General features: G+C 42.1%; 2 protein-coding genes across 17 annotated transcripts in view; both read left to right on the plus strand.

Annotated features, from left to right (window-relative positions):
* Positions 1-19,566, plus strand: part of LpR1 (Lipophorin receptor 1) — a 30,608-nt gene extending 11,042 nt beyond the window's left edge. For 3 of the 11 annotated variants that reach the window (XM_041775999.2, XM_041775992.2, XM_041776000.2), the window contains 9 exons: positions 2,335-2,454; positions 3,579-3,701; positions 4,615-4,841; positions 5,328-6,740; positions 6,867-7,065; positions 7,214-7,399; positions 18,419-18,552; positions 18,622-18,783; positions 18,858-19,566. In XM_041775999.2, the coding sequence (XP_041631933.1) occupies positions 2,335-2,454; positions 3,579-3,701; positions 4,615-4,841; positions 5,328-6,740; positions 6,867-7,065; positions 7,214-7,399; positions 18,419-18,552; positions 18,622-18,783; positions 18,858-18,890 (2,597 nt within the window). In that variant the 3' untranslated portion in view covers positions 18,891-19,566. Of the gene's footprint in view, positions 1-2,334; positions 2,455-2,557; positions 2,675-3,578; positions 3,702-4,614; positions 4,842-5,327; positions 6,741-6,866; positions 7,066-7,213; positions 7,400-18,418; positions 18,553-18,621; positions 18,784-18,857 lie in introns of all 11 variants that reach the window. The other 8 variants (XM_041775993.2, XM_041776001.2, XM_041776002.2 and 5 more) reach the window with 5 other exon arrangements.
* An 812-nt stretch (positions 19,567-20,378) lies between these two features.
* The window catches only part of LpR2 (Lipophorin receptor 2), a 36,468-nt gene continuing 34,535 nt past the window's right edge, over positions 20,379-22,311 (plus strand). For 3 of the 6 annotated variants that reach the window (XM_017178515.2, XM_017178552.2, XM_017178500.2), the window contains exons 1-2: positions 20,380-20,586; positions 21,440-22,006. In XM_017178515.2, coding sequence (XP_017034004.1) covers positions 21,463-22,006 — 544 coding nt within the window. In that variant the 5' untranslated portion in view covers positions 20,380-20,586; positions 21,440-21,462. Of the gene's footprint in view, positions 20,587-21,439; positions 22,007-22,311 lie in introns of all 6 variants that reach the window. The other 3 variants (XM_017178492.2, XM_017178486.2, XM_017178507.3) reach the window with 2 other exon arrangements.

Below are 22,311 nucleotides of genomic sequence, written 5' to 3' on the forward strand. Positions count from 1 at the left end.
AAACAATATATATTTCACTTTCTTAAACTGCCTCCCAAAAATTGCCTTACAGATTTTCCCTGGGCATGGTTTTCAAGAGCTTTTCACTTTCTTAAGTACTTTTTGTTAACTCTCTAGTGCTGCTATCATGTCCTTTTACCAGCCCGAATACCCCGAGAGCTTTACCCGAAAGTAAACTCAAAACGCGGCAAAATTCTCGGTTAAACTAGTGGGAAGTTGGAGGGAAAACTTTTAACTATTATCAGGTCGGAAAGTTTTCGACACCTTTTAACTTAAATTAAACATGCCGAAATCCCAATCATCTGGATTTACAAAAATCCCGTTCTTACCCCCATTCCCCTTCTCAACCATTTTCCGCTTTTCCCAACATCATCCGCCTGCAGCTGGCATACACAGAGGCCTGGCAGCGATGCAACAGAATATTTTCGCCAGCACCGCTTAACATTTGCATACAAATTGGGAAAAGAGGAAAGAGCTAGGCAGCTAGCGCGGTGTCGTGAGGAAAACACACGGAAACATCAACTGCCAAAGGCCAAAGTTTTTTAATCAACTGAAAAGCCGTTTAAACTTAGTTAAAAAAATAAATTATGCTGCAAAACGCTGCATGACAGCATAACTTTTATGTTTTTATTTATGTGCAGTTTTGTCGTATTTTTTGTTGTCTGCATAAATGCAATCAATGAAACTTTTCAGACCGCCGTCATGTCATGTATACAAAAAGTGTGCCTGTAATTTGATTTTTAATTGGGGGCAACGGTGACATCAAATTTTAATACGTTCAGATCAGCGAAAATTTGCAATTTGTCCGCGGGGCGCTATTTTCCCGAAAATAATGTCACATATTAGCAAAAACGGGGAGCAAAGGAGGGAATAACATAAAATTGAATCGACAATCATGGGGACCCATGTTCGTACACATTTTATTTTCGCCTGTTTGGGTCACACATGTGGCCAATTTTTTATTGTTCACTGAATGCGAGTATTTATATTTGCCTCCTTTGTTTTGCTTCTTTTATTTTTTAACAAATATTGGCTCACATCAAAGTTTTGTTTTGCGCAAGTTTTTCACACAAAAAAAGGCACTGTGTGTGCCTCGTAGCATTTTTTCATGCCACATTTCATTCTCGTCCATAAAAAGTTTAGAAAAGTAATCATATAAAATGTTATTGATATGACGGCAAATGCTGGGCATAAAAATTGATTAAAAGTTACAGGGTATTGGCACTAGAATTTGGCTTTTCCTAGCCAAGATTTGCATAATCAACAGCAGCAATTTGGTATGGCCACAAGGCATGTTCCAATCATTTACAACAAAATGCTTGGCCGTAAAAATGGCCCAGAAATTGCCCCAAGAATTTTATGAAATGTGCTCTGACTACTGAAAGTTTCCATTCAAAATAAAACCTAAGGAAACGGAAAATTCTAATTGCCAAGGCCCCTCCAAGAAGTATGCAATGGTATGTATTTCGCAACTAGCTTTTCCGGCAGTTGAGCCGGAATAAAGGCATTTCATAGCAACAAGTCCGTGGCGGATTCAAAGAGCAACTAATCCTATTACCAGTCATTGCCATATAGTATTATATATGTACACACATGTATCCATATACTATAGCCGGGCACACGAGCGTTCGCGCGGTATAAAAAATGACACATTTTCGCTGGCCCCTTGGAGTGGCATTGAAAAGCCATTGCAGCAGCGTCCTTTTTGTTTCTCCCCTCGTATATTGTATGGTGTATTTTCCCTGCTCAGCACGTGCTCAAGTGCGTGTAAATAAATGTGTTTGGATGTGTGTGTGTGTGTGTGTATACACACACGCAGAGGAAAAAGCATTCATAAACACGCGTATATTTCTGAGTGGCCCCCTATTTACTTTTTTTTCGTGTGTTTGCTTGGCTTTTGTTTTTGATACGGGTCGCCGGGGGATTTCAAAGCCAGGCAAACATACAACTGTGGTCATAATAATACAGTAGAAAATATTTTGTATATTTAAAGTATTTAATTACATATTTTTATTTATTTATTTACATTTTATTGGTGAAAGAAATTAATAGAAATTAAGATTTAATACGAAACTCTATCAGAAGGGGTTTTTAAAAATTGTAAAAACATTTTCAAAGTGACTACTGATAAACAATTACATATAAATTATAGAGGATTTGTGTTTATTTATTTATAAGCCTTATAAAACAATTAACTAAATAATCCCCAAAGGATTAACTATAAAATTAAACAAGTTTTTAGATAGTTAATACAATTCTTTTAAATTCTATTAAAATCTTAAAGCTATTGTCATTCGATTTAACTTAAATTCTCTTTCCATTTCTCCTTTGCAGAGGCCACCTGCTCAACGGACCAGTTTAGATGCGGCAATGGCAATTGCATACCAAATAAATGGCGTTGCGATCAGGAGCACGATTGTTCCGATGGCTCCGACGAAACCCCCGAATTGTGCAGTAAGTACAGCAACCTGAAAAGCTCCATGCAATCTATGGGGATATTCGTACACCCACGGAGAGACACAAAGCTAACCGTTTCGATTCTGTGTGTGCTGTTTAGTGAATGCCTGTCCCAACAATGAGTTCAAATGCCGCAACGTCGAGCAGTGCATTCCGCGGAGCTGGCTCTGCGATGGCAACAACGATTGCCGCGACAAGTCCGATGAGGCGCATTGCAGTAAGCCAAAAACTACTAAAGCCACCCACAACCATAAACGGCCAACCCCCTCCCCCCTGCCACCCTTGTGTAATCGCTTTCACTAACCAACTTGCCGCATAACTCATACGCACCCTTAATGGAGTGGCGCTTGCATAATTTTCGCAACAATTTACCGCCCCTCGCGATGCTCAGAAGTTTAATCAAGTCATTGAGAGCGAGAGTCACAAGTACCAAGTACAAGTGTGTGTGTGTGTGTGGAGTATGTGTGTTCATTTGTGTGTGTGTGCGGGTGTATTGTGTACTCATTCATGGCGGCCCTTGACAACAAGTATACGACGCGTTGTCGCTGAAACTGAAGCTGGCGAAAACGATGGCGCCTGGCAACATCGCATGAAATTCGCTTAATCCTCGCCCACAGACACAATATCCTCGACATTGTCGCGGGTAAACTACAGTAGAACTTCCATGAAAGAAACAGTAAACATATATAAATTTATGGATTCAACAAAATATATTTTTGCTAGGATTTTGTACTTGAAAGTATTAAATTATTGATATTATACCTTAATATATATTTTTTTAATTATACCAACTTTTATATATATTTCTTGAAATATATATAGAAGCTCCACTGTATTTAAGGGCGTCGCTGCATAAAATCAGTTGATGTTTTTGCAATATGTAACCCCTAGACGAGTCCCCCCAGGCTGATGGAATATTTAGAAATATTTTCCTTTTAGCGGTATAAGGATAGGAAAGGGAATCCTCCTCTAATAAATGAATTTATTGTTATATCTCCGTGGGTAATACATGGCGTATGCGTAATGCATTGAAAGCAATGTCAGCTCAACACGAAGCTTTTTCTTTCCTCTCGTCCATTGTTTTTTTTTTTTTTATAAATGCTGCTCATCAATTTCGATAGGAGCCCGCACCTGTTCGCCGGATGAATACGTCTGCAAAAGCGGAGAGGGACAGTGTGTGCCTTTGGCCTGGATGTGCGACCAGAGCAAGGACTGCAGCGATGGCTCTGATGAGCACAACTGCAGTAAGAATAATCAGTGAATTGATTTCACCTTTTTTTTGAGTAGAGAAATTTAATTTAAAATAATTAAACTTTTGTAGTTTTTGTTTAAAATATAATGGGTTTTCAAAGAACTCTTTTATGTTGTTGTACAAGATGTTGATTAAATTATGTTACGTATTTTACGTAAACATTTTGTCTTGGCTTTACTCAGGTGAAACTAAATACCACTTACTTTTTATTTGCGTTTATGTTTTACCCTCTTCCCCTCTGGCCCCTTTGAAAATGTATTTATTTATTTAGTTCAATTCTACTTAAGTTGAGAGAGAAATTGCTTCAGTATCCGTTGAGTTTCCTTTGCTTATACAAATAGTTTTTAATTTCCATTCATTTGTAGCTGCATTCCAAACCAACTTCATTCAGAGCTTACCCCATTTATCCAACCTCTCAGACTCAAATAAACATCATTGCTAACTTATTCCAACTATTGAGGCAACCGCACTTCATTTGGCTTTTGGTTTTTAGTTGCCATTCATCTCAGTCTTCGGCTGGCTGTGGCCAAGACTCCGAGTGACCTCGAACCTCCGGATAATCAATGCTTTAATGTATTTAAAATTCATTTATTGGAAAACAGAAAAGAGTTTTGTTTATTGAATTTAACTCTTTAATGAAATAACATAATTCTAATATTTATTTATGTTTGCCTTAGTCCTCAATAAATTATAAATTCTAAACTCCCTCATCTTAAAACTCCCCAAGAAACTCGATTCCAAACTCATCATTGACTTCATTTTGCTTCGTCATTTGAAATTCCCCCAGAAACTCCCAAACTCATCGACTTCATTTCGCTTTTGTCCTTTTTTGTTCGACCCTCATTTGTTTGCAACTTCCTTTCTGTGGCGAGTGTGTTCCTAAGTATCCTTGATAAATTCCCCAGACCAGACCTGTCGCTCCGACGAGTTTACCTGCGGCAACGGACGTTGCATCCAGAAGCGTTGGAAATGCGATCACGACGATGACTGCGGCGATGGATCCGATGAGAAGGAGTGCCCGGTGGTGCCCTGTGACCACGTGGCGGAGCACACCTGCACCAACGGGGCCTGCATTGCCAAGCGTTGGGTCTGCGACGGCGATCCGGACTGCTCCGACGGCTCCGATGAGCGGGTGAGTGAATAATACACGCCATAAATTCCCATTTCCGGTGGGGTACACAAAAAATATAAAGGAAATTCCCGCCCATTCTTTAGCGTTCGTTTTTCGGTGTTCGGTTAAGCCACATAAATTATGGCCAAGTTGGGCATAACTCAGCGCCTGCCAGCTTTGGCAGCTTTTGTTGTCAACGCAGGGCACGCGTAAAATTGCATTTTTGCATGCTTAGAGGGGCTGCATAATTTCCGGGACATAGTTTTGCCTCAGAGCGAAAAGTTTTTCCCGAAACTGTGAGGGCAGCAAACTTTGTCCGAGGACTGGGTTTTGTTTTTCACTTTGAAACTACAAGAAAAAAAGCCTTTGCTAAACCGCGTTTTAAAGTAAATAGTTTTTAAAATTCTAGAAATATTTAGTTTCATATTCTGTAAGCAACTTTGTTTTTAGTTTTATTCAAGTATAAACTCCTTAAAAATATATATTATTTATTTTCCTCCCCTGTAGGCCTGTGCAAATGTCACCAAGACGACCACGCCCTGCTTGCCACATGAGTACCAGTGCAAGGACCGCATCACCTGTTTGCATCACAGCTGGCTCTGCGATGGCGACCGTGACTGTCCAGATGGCGATGACGAGCACACGGCCAACTGCAAGAACGTGACCTGCCGGGCGGACCAGTTCCAGTGCGGGGATCGCAGCTGCATACCCGGACACCTCACCTGCAACGGCGACAAGGACTGTGCCGATGGCAGCGACGAACGGGATTGCGGACTGAGCTTGAGCTTGGGATCCCAACAGGGAGCCTGCAACTCCACCAGTGAGTTTGATTGCGGCGGTGGTCAGTGTATCCCCCTTTCCAAAGTCTGCGATAAGCGGAAGGATTGTGCCGATGGCGAGGATGAGCCGGCGGGCAAATGTGGTGTCAACGAGTGCGCCTCGAAGAACGGTGGTTGCATGCACCACTGTGTGGACCTCATGGTGGGTCACCGCTGCGAGTGCCACGAAGGCTACACGTTGTCGGCGGACAAACGGAACTGCCAGGACATCAACGAGTGTGAAACACCCGGGAAGTGCTCGCAGATATGTGTCAACGAAATAGGAGGCTTCAAGTGCGAGTGCGAGGCGGGCTACATGAGGGATCCCCGCAATCACACCAGATGCAAGGCCAGCGAGGGTCATGCCTCTCTCCTGTTGGCCAGACGCCACGACATCCGTAAGATAGCTCTGGACCACATGGAAATGACCTCCATTGTGAACAGTACCAAGGCGGCCACTGCCCTGGATTTCGTGTTCCGCACGGGGATGATCTTCTGGAGCGATGTGACCACGCAGAGCATATACAAGGCACCCATTGACGAGGGCAGCGAGAAGACCGTGGTGCTCAAGCAATCTTCGGTTACCTCGGATGGTCTGGCGGTGGATTGGATTTACAATCATGTCTACTACACGGACACCCACAAGTGCACCATTGAACTAACCAATTTCGAGGGTAGCATGGGCAAGGTGCTCGTTGAGGACTCGCTGGACATTCCGCGCTCCATTGCCCTGGACCCCATCGAGGGCTGGATGTACTGGTCCGACTGGGGTGCATCGCCGCGCATCGAGAGGGCGGGCATGGATGGCTCCCACCGCACCACCATCATTAGCTACGATGTCAAGTGGCCCAATGGCATTACCTTGGATTTGGTGAGGAAGCGCCTGTACTGGGTGGATGGCAAGCTGAACATTATTTCGTCGGCGAATTATGATGGTTCTCAGCGCCGTCAGGTGCTCTACTCTGGTGAATACCTGCGACACCCCTTCTCCATCACCACCTTTGAGGACTACGTCTACTGGACCGACTGGGACAAGCAGGCAGTCTTCAAGGCGAATAAGTTTACAGGAGAAGATGTGGAGCCTGTCACAGCTGTGCATATGGTAAGTTTTTCCTTCGATTTTAATTACTTATTAATTAGCATACAAATATTATTTACTGACTTTAATTGTCATTAGTTTTCCTTATTTATTTCCTCGTTTTAAATGTCCAACCTTTTCTCCTTTTAGCTCCAACATCCCATGGTGGTCCACGTTTACCATCCGTACCGCCAGCCCGATGGCGTTAACCACTGCCAATCGGTCAATGGCCACTGCTCCCACCTCTGCCTGCCAGCGCCCAGGATTAACGAGCGGAGTCCACGCATATCCTGCGCCTGCCCCACGGGTCTGAAGCTGATGGCCGATGGCCTCATGTGCGTCGAGGATCGTAAGTATTCGAGAGCTTTTGCTATATGCTTATGATTTAACCAGCATGGCATGAATTTTGATTTAATGCTTATACTAACATAATGAAACGCAATTCCCAAATACCCAAATCCCAACAAAAAATCGGGCATGACTTGCAACGCATGCAGCTCTTTACGTGGCTCCCAGCACACAACCCCCGCGAGCCCGCAAAACGAAACCGAAGCCGAAGTTCCCTGTGCGGAGATTGCCCACTGGTGTCCAGGTGGGACACGGTGAACATCGGATAAGAGGGAACGCTGATATCGGGCTGACCACTAGGCTGCCTCTCTTGGCAGCGGCGGCGGCTACTTTTGGTATGCCTCACAATCCTGTTGTGTGTGTTCCGTCCTCTGTCGTCCTGTGAGGGGACAACCCAAGGGGTGACCTCATGTTGTGTTGTCCTGTTTTATGTATATGTATATATGTTGTCTGGGAAGTCGCTTTACTCTTAAATTTTGTCTTGGTGAATGTCCTGGAACGGTTTCATTATGTGTGCTGCATCTTTAAGGTCTTAGAAAAATAAATGTATACTTTTTATACTGCTACTTGAAGTCAATATTGAAGGAGATATTAATAATCTTAAATTAATTTCAAACAAACCTTAAAGAACCTCAACCGTAAACCGTCTGTATTATATATTTCCCACAACTTTTAAATACAGAAAAACTTTCAAACTTGTAATTTTTCCAACAATTTTATTCCATTATTTATGAGATGCAAATCATTCAAATATTACTTCCCTCTTGTTAAACCCAACCTGTCCTTCAATGTAAAATTTGTAACAGAAGGAAAAACGAAGAAGAAACGAAGAGAGAACTTCATCAGCAGAATGTCAACGGAAATTTTGATTAATAAATACCGTAGAGAGGGATAACTTTGATAGTTATCCTTTCGAATGGGTTGACAGCCCAGTGACTTCCTCTCCATTTATATGTCTCTCTCGCAACTATGCTTTTCACTGTTTATAAACACTTTCGTGAGATTCAGATTTATTGCAAGCGTATTAATCAAAAAGCTTGCCAGGATCCGCACTCAACCGAAGCCCCTTTGTGTGGCACCCCAGCCAACAACATTTGCTTTGTCATGGCCCACATTAATCATCATCAGGACAGCCCCCCATCCTTGACAGTTTCATAAACGCCATCCGGATTGAGCCACTTGCATCGGGGCCAACCGCAAGTAGGCAGGCAATGGGCCAACACTGCAATCGAGACCCCCCAAGGGTGGCCGAGGACCTCCCCAATCTCCAGTACCAATCCCAAACCACCAACCCTTAACCCACAATTCCCAGCCGCAAAGTATGAGGTTAATATCAAAGGGGGGGGAATGGGATTCGCCTCCAGTGTTTGCTTTAAAGTGCGGCTCAACTTAATGTTGATAACTTTTACTGTTTTGACTAGCAAGAAGTCCTCCCACGACGCCATTAAATGCGATGCGTTAACGATGTCATTACGCTGCCATTTCCATTCTCAGTCCCATTCCCACTTTCATTCCCATTCCAATTCTTATTCCCAATCTAAATCGGCGGCGGCCGCTTCTTTCGCATAAAAGTTTGAGCCATCAAAGGCGCGAGCGCGTTTAAGTGTTTATTTGCGCCTAAATGCGCACTTTGAGCGATTTGATTGAAAATTCCTCCGCATCCTTGCCAGTGGGTGGCATCGCCTCAGTACAGTACGGGCAGGCCCTAAGCCGCTTGGATTCTGATGTTGAATCCCTCTTTCGCTTTGCTCTTTTATTGCAATGATTTCCGTTTTCTTTTTTATACAGTCTTCCCTTTTGTTTATCATTGCCGAAGGTAGTAGCAGCATTTAAGCCCCGTCATTGTGATGGAGCAGGAATAAATCTTAAACGGGTTGGTTGCTTGGCAAAAGCTTGGCCGAAAGAAAAACTCCTGATGGGGTATAAAAATAGAATCCGTTTTTTTGAATAAAAATATATAATGCTTATAGACTTGGTATTTCTTACATAAGAGAGAGATAAGAGCTTAAGAAAAAGGCTTGGAAGGGCTTACAATTTAATTAAAATTAGATTCAAATGTGTGTTTAATTTTTTAAATTAATTAAGAAATTTTTATAGCTGCATAGCTACGGTTCATATTGTGGGAATCGAGCCAGTGTGGCAACTCGATAAGTTTTATCGCCCACATTTTTCAAACAACCGGGCTGTTAAAGTTACGATCCTGCCAAATCGCTAATATGCGATAGGACCTAAAAAAGACCACAAAAATTCGCGAACAGGATTTTTGCAAGCCACGGTCACATTGGATCCCCTCACTTCCGTTCTCTTTCTCACAAGGCGTCCCCGAGTTCGGATTAATTTTTGTCGGTCCTAAATCCGCAAGCATCGTGTCGATCCGACAGTATTTGTTAAAGCGAATCATACCCATATTAAGTAAATTTAGTGCTCTAACGTATATTGGTAAGCTTGTGTGAATAATCGATCGCCGGAGTGCTAATTTTGCCTTTTCAAAACAGCGTCAGCCGTATCGGCAGAGTCGTCCAAGCGACCGGCATTGTTTTTGCCAGCAATTGCCCACCACGTGAGGTGGCAGTCATTTGTGGCATTCATCGTTGGCATTGTCTGTGGCTTCTCAGCGGGATCAACGCCACGTGTCATCGGAGCATTCGCACGCACAGCGTGGGGCTGCGCTTCCCATTTCGGCGGCCATACACGTGCCGATTGCGGTGATCCTCGATTTGGATTTTCTTTACCGCCTCGCTCACGCGCCACCGTTCCCTCACACGGCGCGCATATTGGATCGCCGTTCCCTCACACGGTGCACATATTGGATCACCGTGCGTCTTTTTTCGTGGCCACATCGTTCTTTGCCACATCGCCGTGCATCTTTGCCACATCGCGTGCGCTCTGCCGCATCCACACCTTGGCGGGCTGGTCTCGTTCCGCTCACGCCTCACGCAAGGGATTGCGGCCATCCCTGTCGCACATAGTGCGTGTCATCTTCATCAGCGCGAACGACGGAAGTAGCATTACATATCCGTATTGAGAGCTGGTGGCTGATCCGGCCCACACTCTGCTCCAGGAGCGGATAAACATGAATGATAGTGTCTAAAATATAATTAATTTTGCATATAGGAGCTTTTGATTTAAGAATTCGTACTTATAAACCTTTTCGGTCGTAATTTAGCAATTTTTTTTGGGAGATTTGGCAATTATAATATCGTTTTGTCCCTCAAATAACTTAAAACACATACAGCTACACATCACCAGTCATCAGGCCTGCTGACGTCGATGGAGAAAGCGTGAGTACGGCCTAGCCGCAAAACAACAAAATAAAACTGAACCCATCCTTATAATTTCGCCAAGACTTCTGAAATAGTTTGCACATCTTAATTCATTAATTGATTTAAAAGAATATTAATAAGTTAATCTATTTAATGTAACGTAAAAAAAGGAAAAAGCGTTCTTTCTTATCTTAAATTTTATTTCCTTTCATTGGATCTAAAACAAACTGACTCAATAAGAGGTCTCGTAACGTAAATAACGTAAACTTAGGCTTAAGGATTAGATTTAGGAAAATGTCTTTCAATATTATCTCAGCCTGCAATTATATGACTTTGAAAATGAACTAATTTGATATCTTGTTGGGCACCTAAGGGGATGTAGAGCATTGGTTGTATAAGGGTGGAGCCTGAGTGGACTTCACAGGTTGGGAGGGTTTAGATTGAGGCCAATAACATCGGAGCCTCATCTTCAATAGGTACACTTCCTTCGTCTGATTCATATTATTTACCATATCCCCAGCTAGAGTATCTCTGTCTACAATATTAGTTATGTAGCACCATTGTTCATGTCAACACAAAACCCACGCCCATTTTCCCTGAGCCTGCCGAGCAGAAAAAGTAGACAGAGCGTGTTGAGGTGGACAACGCTCGGTGAGTGTGTTTGTTACATAATTAATTGGCGCCCAAACGTTAAGGCCAGCCCGATGCCTGATTAGGCACCTGTCGTTTGACAGCCGAGCTTCCCGTTAATATTCAAACCATCCACTTCTAGTTTCCGTTTAGTATTTCAAATTCTGTCCTGGAATTGATGGCATCTGGATAGGTTCGGAGCCATACCGGAGGAAATGTAATACTTTTAACTGTTTTTTTTTCTATCAGTTCGGTAATAATCGAACATTATAGTTAAAAGAACATTCCAATTTGAGTAATTGATTCCTTGGAATTATAGTTCTGATTCAAAGTCGGTTCTATACCAGGATTTCAATATTCAAACACTACCTTCTTATCAGTTAGGATCGAGATTTTATCTGGCTGGATAGATTCGGCTAGTTACTCTTCTAATTGGTAAGACAAAATAAATTGATATTTATTTTACTACCCTTTATTTACATTCCGTTTACAACATTTGTACCTATTGAATGACACAACCAATTGCTATACTACCCAGGGTAAGACCTAAACTGCATTTCTCATTTATCGTATATCGTATTCATCTCGAACGACCAGTTTGTTTTCGTTATATCGTATCTTATCTTATCTTACCGTATCTCATTTCGTTTTTTTTGTTTTATATTTCGAAAAGCGTCAAAAATGTTGACACACAGCAATGAAAATTTAGTAGATCTTCAGACTGATGAGTCTGCAAATTGCATCATCTGCAACGGACCAGTGTGTAATCTGGATTTACTTGAAGCCCGTTGCAAGCATTCTTTCCACAAGCTTTGCCTTGACAATTATAGCAAGAACAACGACAAATGCCCCAGGTGTGGCCAAACTTTCTCTCAACCCGAGGTAGGACCTCATTCGGCTCCTCTTAGTAGATCTCAGGGACACAAGGTACAGACACGTTCAGCGTCGCGAAATGCGGCAAAGCAAAACGGTGGTTCTGAGCAAAATTCACTGCAGGAAATTCGTAGCGAGGGTAACTCAGACTCGAGGGTGGTAACGGAAGATCACGTGGAAAAATTGATTCAGAAGTCAATGCAGACCTTCCAAGCTAACATGCTGCAGTCAGTTACAGAACAAATAACTTTGGCGTTCACACAATTGAATAGGTCCACATTTGCCAATAATGGACAAGGTGAGCCGCAGCGAGATTTCAGTCGAGACGGTTCCGATGCCAACTCAGATCGAAACAACATTCAACAGGCTAGGAATTCACCAGATTTTCGCAGTGATCGAAGTGATCTCTCTCTGGATCGACCAGACAGAATTTCGAATATTATATCCAATTGGCGTATTAAATTTAGTGGTTCAGCTAACGACATTGCTATAGAAGATTTTATTTACCGTGTCAATTGCCTCACTTCACAATGCCTGAACGGCAACTTTGAACTTCTCTCCCATTTTGCTAACTTACTGTTCGCAGGCCCTGCATTAGCCTTTTACTGGCGCGTTCATAGATCGGCAGATAACATGAATTGGAACTTGCTTTGCAGGCGTTTAAAGGAAAGATATCAAGATCAGAGATCTGATCGTGAGATTAAATGTGCCATGCGTAGACGCAAACAGGGTAACACGGAAAATTTTGATGACTTTTTGGATGCAATGCTTTCCATCGCAGATTCCCTTCGTGAACCAATGCAGGACAGTGAAATTGCGGTAGAAGTTCGTCATAATCTCAGACCGGAGATCAAGCACGAATTATTGCACATTGACACCCCAAACTTAGCAACATTGCGAAAGGAGTGTCACAGGCACGAAGAATTCTTTCTTAACACCCGAATGAAGCCCATTCAACGTTCGAACCCAAGCAAGCGTTTCGTTAACGCAATTCTGCAGGAAGAAGATTCAGAATCTCAGTCGGAGGAAGAACGTGAGGTCGAGGATGAAATTTGTGTAGTTAAGACGGCTGAGAAAATTAAGTGCTGGAACTGTGAGGAAACAGGCCACAGTTACCACAATTGCCTTAAACCTCGTCGTATTTTTTGTTATGGTTGTGGAACACCGGAGGTGTATAAGCCCAACTGTGCAAAATGTAATTCGGTTTCGGAAAACCCCAAGAAGGACATTCGTTACGCGAAGAAAACGGATGTCCGCCGCTAGCTTCGAAAATACCAACAGAACCAGATTTTGTGGCAAATGATGTTCATTCCATTTTGCCTACCTTTCAACCAGACATATCAGAAACCAAACCTTTTAACCCATACCATTTGCGGGTACAGGAGTACGCAAAGCGTAGATCCCAAATTTTGCAAGCTAATCCTGTTTATCGTCGCAAACAGCGATCTTCACGGCGAATTCGTAAATTTTGGACTCGTAAGCGATCATTAAATCGTTTTATGATTTCCTCAATCGCACAAAACAAAAGCGATATTCGGCCTTTTACAAACATAGAAATATTTGGTCAACCGTATTTAGCTCTCTTGGACAGTGGTGCCAACAAAAGCGTTATAGGTGGTGAGCTAGCAAAACAAATAATTTCAGCTAAGCCGTTTAATAAATTTAAATCGGTAGTGAGAACCGCTGATGGGCAATCGCAATATGTTGCAGGCACGATACACATTCCCCTGACTTATAACTCAATTAGTGACAACTTTGAATTCCTGATAGTACCTTCGATAAAGCATGAAGTTATATGCGGAATGGATTTTTGGCAACATTTTGGCATTTCGATCAAGCAAACAGTTGCGATCAACGAAATTAACTGTGAACCGGAAGAACACTCGAATAATGTGAGATTGTCCGATTTACAAAAATCAAAATTGCAGAAAGTAATAGACTTTTTTCCATCATTCGAGAACGAGGGCTTAGGATTAACTAGGTTGTTAGAGCACAATATCGACACATCCAATGCAAAGGCAATAAAGCAACGATTCTATCCACTTTCACCAGCTAAAGAAAAACTTTTATGTGAAGAAATCGACCGCATGATTAAAATGGATGTCATCGAAGAGGCTCCTTCATCGCCTTGGTCTTCTCCAGTTATCTTGCACATCAAGCCTGGCAAGGTACGATTTTGTCTCGATGCAAGGAAATTGAATGCAGTCACGGTGAAGGACGCATACCCCATCCCTATAATGGATGGATTGCTGAGTCGACTTCCACCCGTACACTGCATATCCAAAATTGACCTCAAAGATGCCTTTTGGCAGATCTGTTTAGATCAAGAATCTCGTGCCAAAACTGCTTTTACCGTTCCGAATCGTCCGCTATATCAATTCAAGAGGATGCCTTTTGGATTGTCAAACGCTCCACAAACCATGTGCCGATTAATGGACTTGGTTATTCCCTATCAATTAAAATCGCATGTGTTAGTCTACCTCGATGACCTGCTTGTTTTGTCAAACAACTTCGAAGAACATCTTCTGCATTTATCCGAAGTAGCTACCCAATTGCGTAAGGCTGGATTAACAATAAACGTTCAGAAAAGTCAATTCTGCCTGAAAACTGTAGACTACCTTGGTTACCTGGTGGGTGAAGGTACTCTTCAAATAAATCCAAACAAAATCGCAGCCGTGAGCGAATTTCCGGTTCCGAAGACCCAAAAACAGCTCCGAAGATTTCTTGGTATGACTGGTTGGTACCAGCGGTTCATATCCAACTATTCCACAGTCATTTTCCATCTGACGGAACAACTACGTGGCAAAACACTAAGTTGGAACGATAATGCCCAAGAAGCTTTCGAAAACATCAAGGCCAAGTTATGCTCTGCTCCTTGCCTTGTTCATCCCAATTACGACAAACCATTCATTTTGCAGTGTGATGCTTCACTACATGGAGTGGGTGCAGTTCTAGCTCAATGCGACGATTCCGGTTGTGAGCGTCCCATAGCGTTCATGTCCAAAAAGCTAAACAAAGCCCAGCGTAACTATACAGTTACGGAACTCGAATGCATGGCTGTAGTGTTAGCAATTAAAAAGTTCAGAATGTACATTGACGGTCATAGCTTTAAGGTAGTAACCGATCACTCAAGTCTTCGATGGCTAATGAACCAATCGGATCTAAGCGGTAGATTGGCAAGATGGGCTATCAAGCTACAGGGTTTTTCTTTCCAAATCGAACATCGCAAAGGAACCGAAAATGTGGTGGCAGATGCTTTGTCTCGATCGTTCGAAGAGATTGACATCTCTGCAATAGACCTTGAAATTTATCCCGAAATTGACCTATCATCAAGCGCTTTTCAATCGGAAGAGTACTCCGCTCTCAGAGACAAATTCAAATCTCTGAAATCACCGGATTTCAAAGTCATAGATGAGTTCATCTATCATCGTGCAACGTTCCCCAATTCTTATGACGTTTCACCAGACGATTGCTGGAAACTTTTCGTTCCTGAGTCGTTGCGTCAAAGTGTAATTAGTTCGGCTCACGACCAACCAACATCTGCTCATTGTGGAATGGCCAAATGCCTAGAGCGTATCAGACGACGTTTCTATTGGCCAAACATGGTTATCAACGTTCGTGATTACATTCGAAATTGCGAAACATGCCAGACCACAAAATATCCTACCCATTCTTTAAAACCACCAATGGGAGCACAAGTGCAAAGTGAAAGGATATTCCAAAGACTTTATCTCGATTTTATAGGGCCATTTCCGCGCTCCAATTCCGGCAATATTGGAATATTGATTATTCTTGATCACTTTTCCAAATTCACCTTTCTAAAAGCAGTGAAAAAGTTTACGGCTAAAGTGGTCATCAATATATTGCGCGATGAAATATTTTCATGCTTTGGTGTACCCGAAACAGTCGTCAGTGATAACGGAACTCAATTTAAAAGCCGTGATTTCTCTGACTTCCTTTCGAAATATGGCGTTCGTCATATGTTTACTGGTGCCTATGCTCCACAATCCAACAGTGCTGAGAGAGTCAACCGTTCAATCAATGCTGCTTTAAGAGCATATATTCGCACCGACCAACGCGAATGGGACACATTTCTCAGTAGCATCAACTGCTCTCTTCGTAACTCGATTCACCAATCCATCGGTTTATCGCCTTATCATGTTGTTTTTGGTCAACACATGATATCCCACGGTCATGACTACAAACTGCTGCGTAAACTAAACCTTCTTGCAGAAGGCGAAGTAAGCCTGACAAAAACTGACGAATTCCAAAGGATTCGTTCTAACATCGGCAAACATTTGAATAAGGCTTACGAGGCAAACCAAAAGTCTTACAATCTTCGAACAAGACCCCGTTCTTTTGAGGTTGGCCAAGAAGTAGTCAAAAGGAATTTTGTACTTAGCAACGCAGCAAAGGATTTTAATGCGAAACTCGCTCCTGTAGGTATCAAGGCCCGAGTGAAGGCAAGAATTGGACAGTCAATTTACCTCTTAGAGGACATGAACGGAAAGGAACTGGGTAGATTTCATGCCAAGGATATCTGGTGATTGCTCTTGATTCCTTTTTCAGCTTTTATTGTTAATCACAGGGACTAAAAATCAAAGCTGTGGTTGTGGGAATCGAGCCAGTGTGGCAACTCGATAAGTTTTATCGCCCACATTTTTCAAACAACCGGGCTGTTAAAGTTACGATCCTGCCAAATCGCTAATATGCGATAGGACCTAAAAAAGACCACAAAAATTCGCGAACAGGATTTTTGCAAGCCACGGTCACATTGGATCCCCTCACTTCCGTTCTCTTTCTCACAAGGCGTCCCCGAGTTCGGATTAATTTTTGTCGATCCTAAATCCGCAAGCATCGTGTCGATCCGACAGTATTTGTTAAAGCGAATCATACCCATATTAAGTAAATTTAGTGCTCTAACGTATATTGGTAAGCTTGTGTGAATAATCGATCGCCGGAGTGCTAATTTTGCCTTTTCAAAACAGCGTCAGCCGTATCGGCAGAGTCGTCCAAGCGACCGGCATTGTTTTTGCCAGCAATTGCCCACCACGTGAGGTGGCAGTCATTTGTGGCATTCATCGTTGGCATTGTCTGTGGCTTCTCAGCGGGATCAACGCCACGTGTCATCGGAGCATTCGCACGCACAGCGTGGGGCTGCGCTTCCCATTTCGGCGGCCATACACGTGCCGATTGCGGTGATCCTCGATTTGGATTTTCTTTACCGCCTCGCTCACGCGCCACCGTTCCCTCACACGGCGCGCATATTGGATCGCCGTTCCCTCACACGGTGCACATATTGGATCACCGTGCGTCTTTTTTCGTGGCCACATCGTTCTTTGCCACATCGCCGTGCATCTTTGCCACATCGCGTGCGCTCTGCCGCATCCACACCTTGGCGGGCTGGTCTCGTTCCGCTCACGCCTCACGCAAGGGATTGCGGCCATCCCTGTCGCACATAGTGCGTGTCATCTTCATCAGCGCGAACGACGGAAGTAGCATTACATATCCGTATTGAGAGCTGGTGGCTGATCCGGCCCACACTCTGCTCCAGGAGCGGATAAACATGAATGATAGTGTCTAAAATATAATTAATTTTGCATATAGGAGCTTTTGATTTAAGAATTCGTACTTATAAACCTTTTCGGTCGTAATTTAGCAATTTTTTTTGGGAGATTTGGCAATTATAATATCGTTTTGTCCCTCAAATAACTTAAAACACATACAGCTACACATCACCAGTCATCAGGCCTGCTGACGTCGATGGAGAAAGCGTGAGTACGGCCTAGCCGCAAAACAACAAAATAAAACTGAACCCATCCTTATAATTTCGCCAAGACTTCTGAAATAGTTTGCACATCTTAATTCATTAATTGATTTAAAAGAATATTAATAAGTTAATCTATTTAATGTAACGTAAAAAAAGGAAAAAGCGTTCTTTCTTATCTTAAATTTTATTTCCTTTCATTGGATCTAAAACAAACTGACTCAATAAGAGGTCTCGTAACGTAAATAACGTAAACTTAGGCTTAAGGATTAGATTTAGGAAAATGTCTTTCAATATTATCTCAGCCTGCAATTATATGACTTTGAAAATGAACTAATTTGATATCTTGTTGGGCACCTAAGGGGATGTAGAGCATTGGTTGTATAAGGGTGGAGCCTGAGTGGACTTCACAGGTTGGGAGGGTTTAGATTGAGGCCAATAACATCGGAGCCTCATCTTCAATAGGTACACTTCCTTCGTCTGATTCATATTATTTACCATATCCCCAGCTAGAGTATCTCTGTCTACAATATTAGTTATGTAGCACCATTGTTCATGTCAACACAAAACCCACGCCCATTTTCCCTGAGCCTGCCGAGCAGAAAAAGTAGACAGAGCGTGTTGAGGTGGACAACGCTCGGTGAGTGTGTTTGTTACAATATTTATATCATCTTTAAAAGGTTGGTTGAAAAATTTAATCACTCAAAACTAACCCCACACCATTATCCTTTGCCACATAAAAATCTTTTTCGTTTACTGTTTTGTTTACCAACATTTTCCTATATAAAATCGCCCTAATTGGAAACCATTTTTATCCACAGTTGCCGACCAGCGCCCAGTGAAAAATCAAACCCAAATCGAACAAACCACAGCGCCCAGTCCGCAGCCGGATTCGGGCTTCATAGCGCTAGTGGTTATAGCCAGTCTCAGTGGTTTTGCAGTCCTGCTATCGGTGGTGAGTTTTTGCCAATCAAGGCTGATTGAAATCAGAGTGGAAAACTTATAAATTTATCTTTTGAAACAGCTCCTGCTCCTTGGCTATCGCTACTGCAGCAAACGACGCATCAACTCGATGAACTTTGAGAATCCCATCTACCGCAAGACCACCACCACAGAGGATCACTTCAGTTTGCGCAAGAATCTGCCGGCAAGGATCTACGATCACACCAGTGTCATGGATGAGGAGGTGGGTTTTCAATATAAAATTCATTACATTAAAATTAATTTCCAATAAATTCTACTCTTATTCTCCATTTCTAGTACTCACCCGTCATTGGCATATCCTCGTATTAGTTTGATTCCTTTTTTGGCATCATCGTGTGGCATCCAAATAGGACGATTCTTTCGCTTGGTCCTTGGGAAAGATGAAAGAGAAAAGTTGACACGAGACCCGCGGCTAAAAAACAACAACAACAACACGCCTGAAGACTGAGCAACTCTGTGTATTGTGTAAATTAATTATTTTAAAATTTTAAGGCACGGCAAGGACAAGGCGGGTCACTTGGGAGGGTGCATCCTCAAAGGATGCTGTACAAAATACTATGTCACAGAGTTCTATCACAAAAAAAAAAAAAGAAAAATTAGTAACGAGAAACGTAAAACAAAAGAAGATGTTTAAGAGAAATCTAATTGCTAATTATAAATTACATAATTCCAAACTGTATATAGCTGTAAGTGTGCATTATTTTTAAATGAAGCGAATTAACTATAACTATACGTATATATGTATGACAAAAAAACAAAAAAACAAAGATCATAATTATTATGGTCTACTATTAGAGCAAGTTGAGAAATTATATTTCTGTTGACGTGAAGCAGAATCGTTTTATTATATTACCATTATTACTACATACGTATTAGCCTTTTGTTAACTCTGTATTTGTTAAGTGTACATACATATGTATATGTTTCCCAACTAAAAGATACATGATTAATAATAATAAACTCAAATATACCTATGTGTAGTGTATCTCAATGTTGAATTTTATTCCTCAAGAAGTGGTAAGTGTTTGAAGGTATTTATTTTTATTTATTTTATTTCGTTTAAAACAATCTTGACCTACTTTAAAAGATTTATGAGGTGTTAGACAAATTTGCTCTTAAATACAATTTTTTAATAAATTGTAGACATCAATTTCTCCCTTAAATACCATACTGTCTCACATCAGTAATTGCCGATAAATTCCTATAAATTCAATTGATCTATCAGCGGAATATTCAGAAGTATATCAATTAAAATTTGAATAGGCATATTATCTTAACAGCCTTCAGATCGAAGCCTTGACTTTTGACCTGCGCCAACACAAACAATTTAGACCTGTAATTTCACAAATTGCCTATGGCGGTAATTGGCCCTAGGAACAACGAGTTCGAGTAGAGGTAGAGGCCAGTAGAAGAACACACCTCCAAACCGAAATTGATTGTTACACCCAGGCCCCACTTAAGAGAGAGATCGATCAACCACCTGCTCGCTCTCTTGCCCAGCATCAGTTTCAATGTCAGCTGTGCTCTGCTCTCTCTTCACTTGGCCGTTCTCTTGCGGCGAGCCCCACTGATGACGTCGATCGGGGAGCTCCACATGTGCGCTGTCAACTAGTTGGAGCTCTCCACCACTCTCTGGCCGCCTCAGGTGAGATCCAAGATCGGCTTGTACGCGTGGCGATCATCGGTTCGTCGACAAGCGAACGCTGCCGAAAGCCACACGAAGCAAAGACCCGAACGGTGCCATTGGCTGCATTGGCGACGATATCGGCCTGGCCAGGCCGGCAGTCTTAAATCGTCGTGCGTGCCGCACTGTGGTGTCTGTGTCCGTTTCCGCCGTTCCACGCGCGTCAGTAACACCGTTAGCCGAGAAATTTTCGGTGCGCGAATAAACGTTTCGGAAAGCAAAAGTTCAAAGCAAATAAAAAAAGTTCAAGCCAAGGTTTAAAAGCCAGCTCATCAACGCATTTCTCGAGCAGCACCGAGCAAGTGTTAATTGAAAAATAATGTACGAGTCTATTTTGGCCGAACGTTACGTCAATACATCATGTGAAACGGCAGCATAAATTTCCGCACCACATGTCTGGTGTTGTTTTCTGTTAAAATATACATAATAAAATGAAAACATTAGCATATAGAAATGGTGTCGCTCCTAAGCTCACCTGGTCTTATCACACTTTACAGAGCCTGATAAGCAGCCAGCGATATTCGTGTTCCAAAAAAATACTTGGCCTAAAACAAACAGAGAGCGAGTTGGTGTGAGGGTTAACGTTAACCCTCGCTTGACCAAAGTCGTCGCCCTTAGTCTGCACTTTTGAGTGGCCTGAGTGTGTGTGTGTGTGCTTGTGTGTTTCGCGCTTCATGTTTCTCCTATGCTGTTTTCTGCAACATCGTATGATGTTTCTTTTTTTAGTCATCGCCTTTCAGCATGTTTATCGTGCATTTGCCTCGCACTCTCTTTTCGATACATTGCCAAACATATTCGGTTTATTCTGTTTCTTTTATCTTTTACGTACCTCTCTCTTTGTTATTCCTTCTGTTTCGTGAAATTTTTTGGCAAACGTTGCGTGTGTTTTCTTGGACTTATTATTTAATAAGATGGCTATATATAAACTATATAACGAATTTGGGAAATTAAATTGAAGTGAAAAGTGTGTTTGACCCACTGACTTTTAAATAATAATCCAAATAAAACAAACATTGTAAACAAAAATTATGTATTATTTAACGAAAAACCTGTGGATATTGATGTTGCCATTTATGAAACAATACCTAAATAAAAAATTTTAAAAGATAATAATCATCCCATAAAATAATATAAAATCTAAGCTCCAAAGTGAATCTTTACCATATCCTTCCAGCTTCAAGATAGCGTTTTTGTAAAATGGCAACAGCTTGCCTGTCGGAATTCACGGAACGCTTTCAATCCACACAATTCAATTCACCTGCCAATAAAAGTGATAATGATGATGAGGCGCCACCACCTCCAACGCCCAAAACCAGTGCGTTCTTCTTCAGCGCCAGCACCAACTATCACAGCAAAATACAGCAGCTGATTAGCTTCAGCTTCACCTCCTCGTTTCACCTGCTTTTCATCACCTGCATTCTGAGCATTAGCAAATTCTGCAATGCTGCAGCCATTAATGCCGCTCAGGTGTCGGCCGCCGCGCCCAGTCCCAGCGAGATAATGCAAAATCTGAGCGGATCGGGGCTGCTGGAGAAGCTGAAGGCCAGCACTTTGGGGCCACCACTCGATAGACTGAAACACTTGGCCCCGGCGGCGGCCAATAGCCTGAGTCCTCCTGGCATAGGATCCGGAATGGGCATCGGAATGGGAAACTTTGGCAACTCCATAAACTCGGTGCTCAATGGCAATCCCTTCAAGTTCCTCAACGTTTCCGGGAAAATCGGCACCTCATTGGATATATGTAAGTATTAATTCGTAGTAATTATGTATGGAAAGCTTTCCATAAGGTCAGGAGGCGTAAACATTAAAATTCCCTTGAGCTTAGTTCGAGTTCTTTTTGCGCTTTAATAGTTTATTGAATTAAAAAGTCTAATTTACGGAAATGTAATTCTTTAAAGCATCTTAAAATGAATCATTTTACAAAATGGATTTGAATACAAATTCCTACAGACTATGCATTTTGAGTCATTACAAATTTGTCAATATTTGTAACTAAGCTTTAGCCGAAGAAAAAATGCAAATGATATATAGGAAATGATAAGATAA

The sequence above is a fragment of the Drosophila kikkawai genome, chromosome 3R, assembly GCF_030179895.1.
Source record: "Drosophila kikkawai strain 14028-0561.14 chromosome 3R, DkikHiC1v2, whole genome shotgun sequence".
In the NCBI taxonomy this organism is placed as follows: domain Eukaryota; kingdom Metazoa; phylum Arthropoda; class Insecta; order Diptera; family Drosophilidae; genus Drosophila; species Drosophila kikkawai.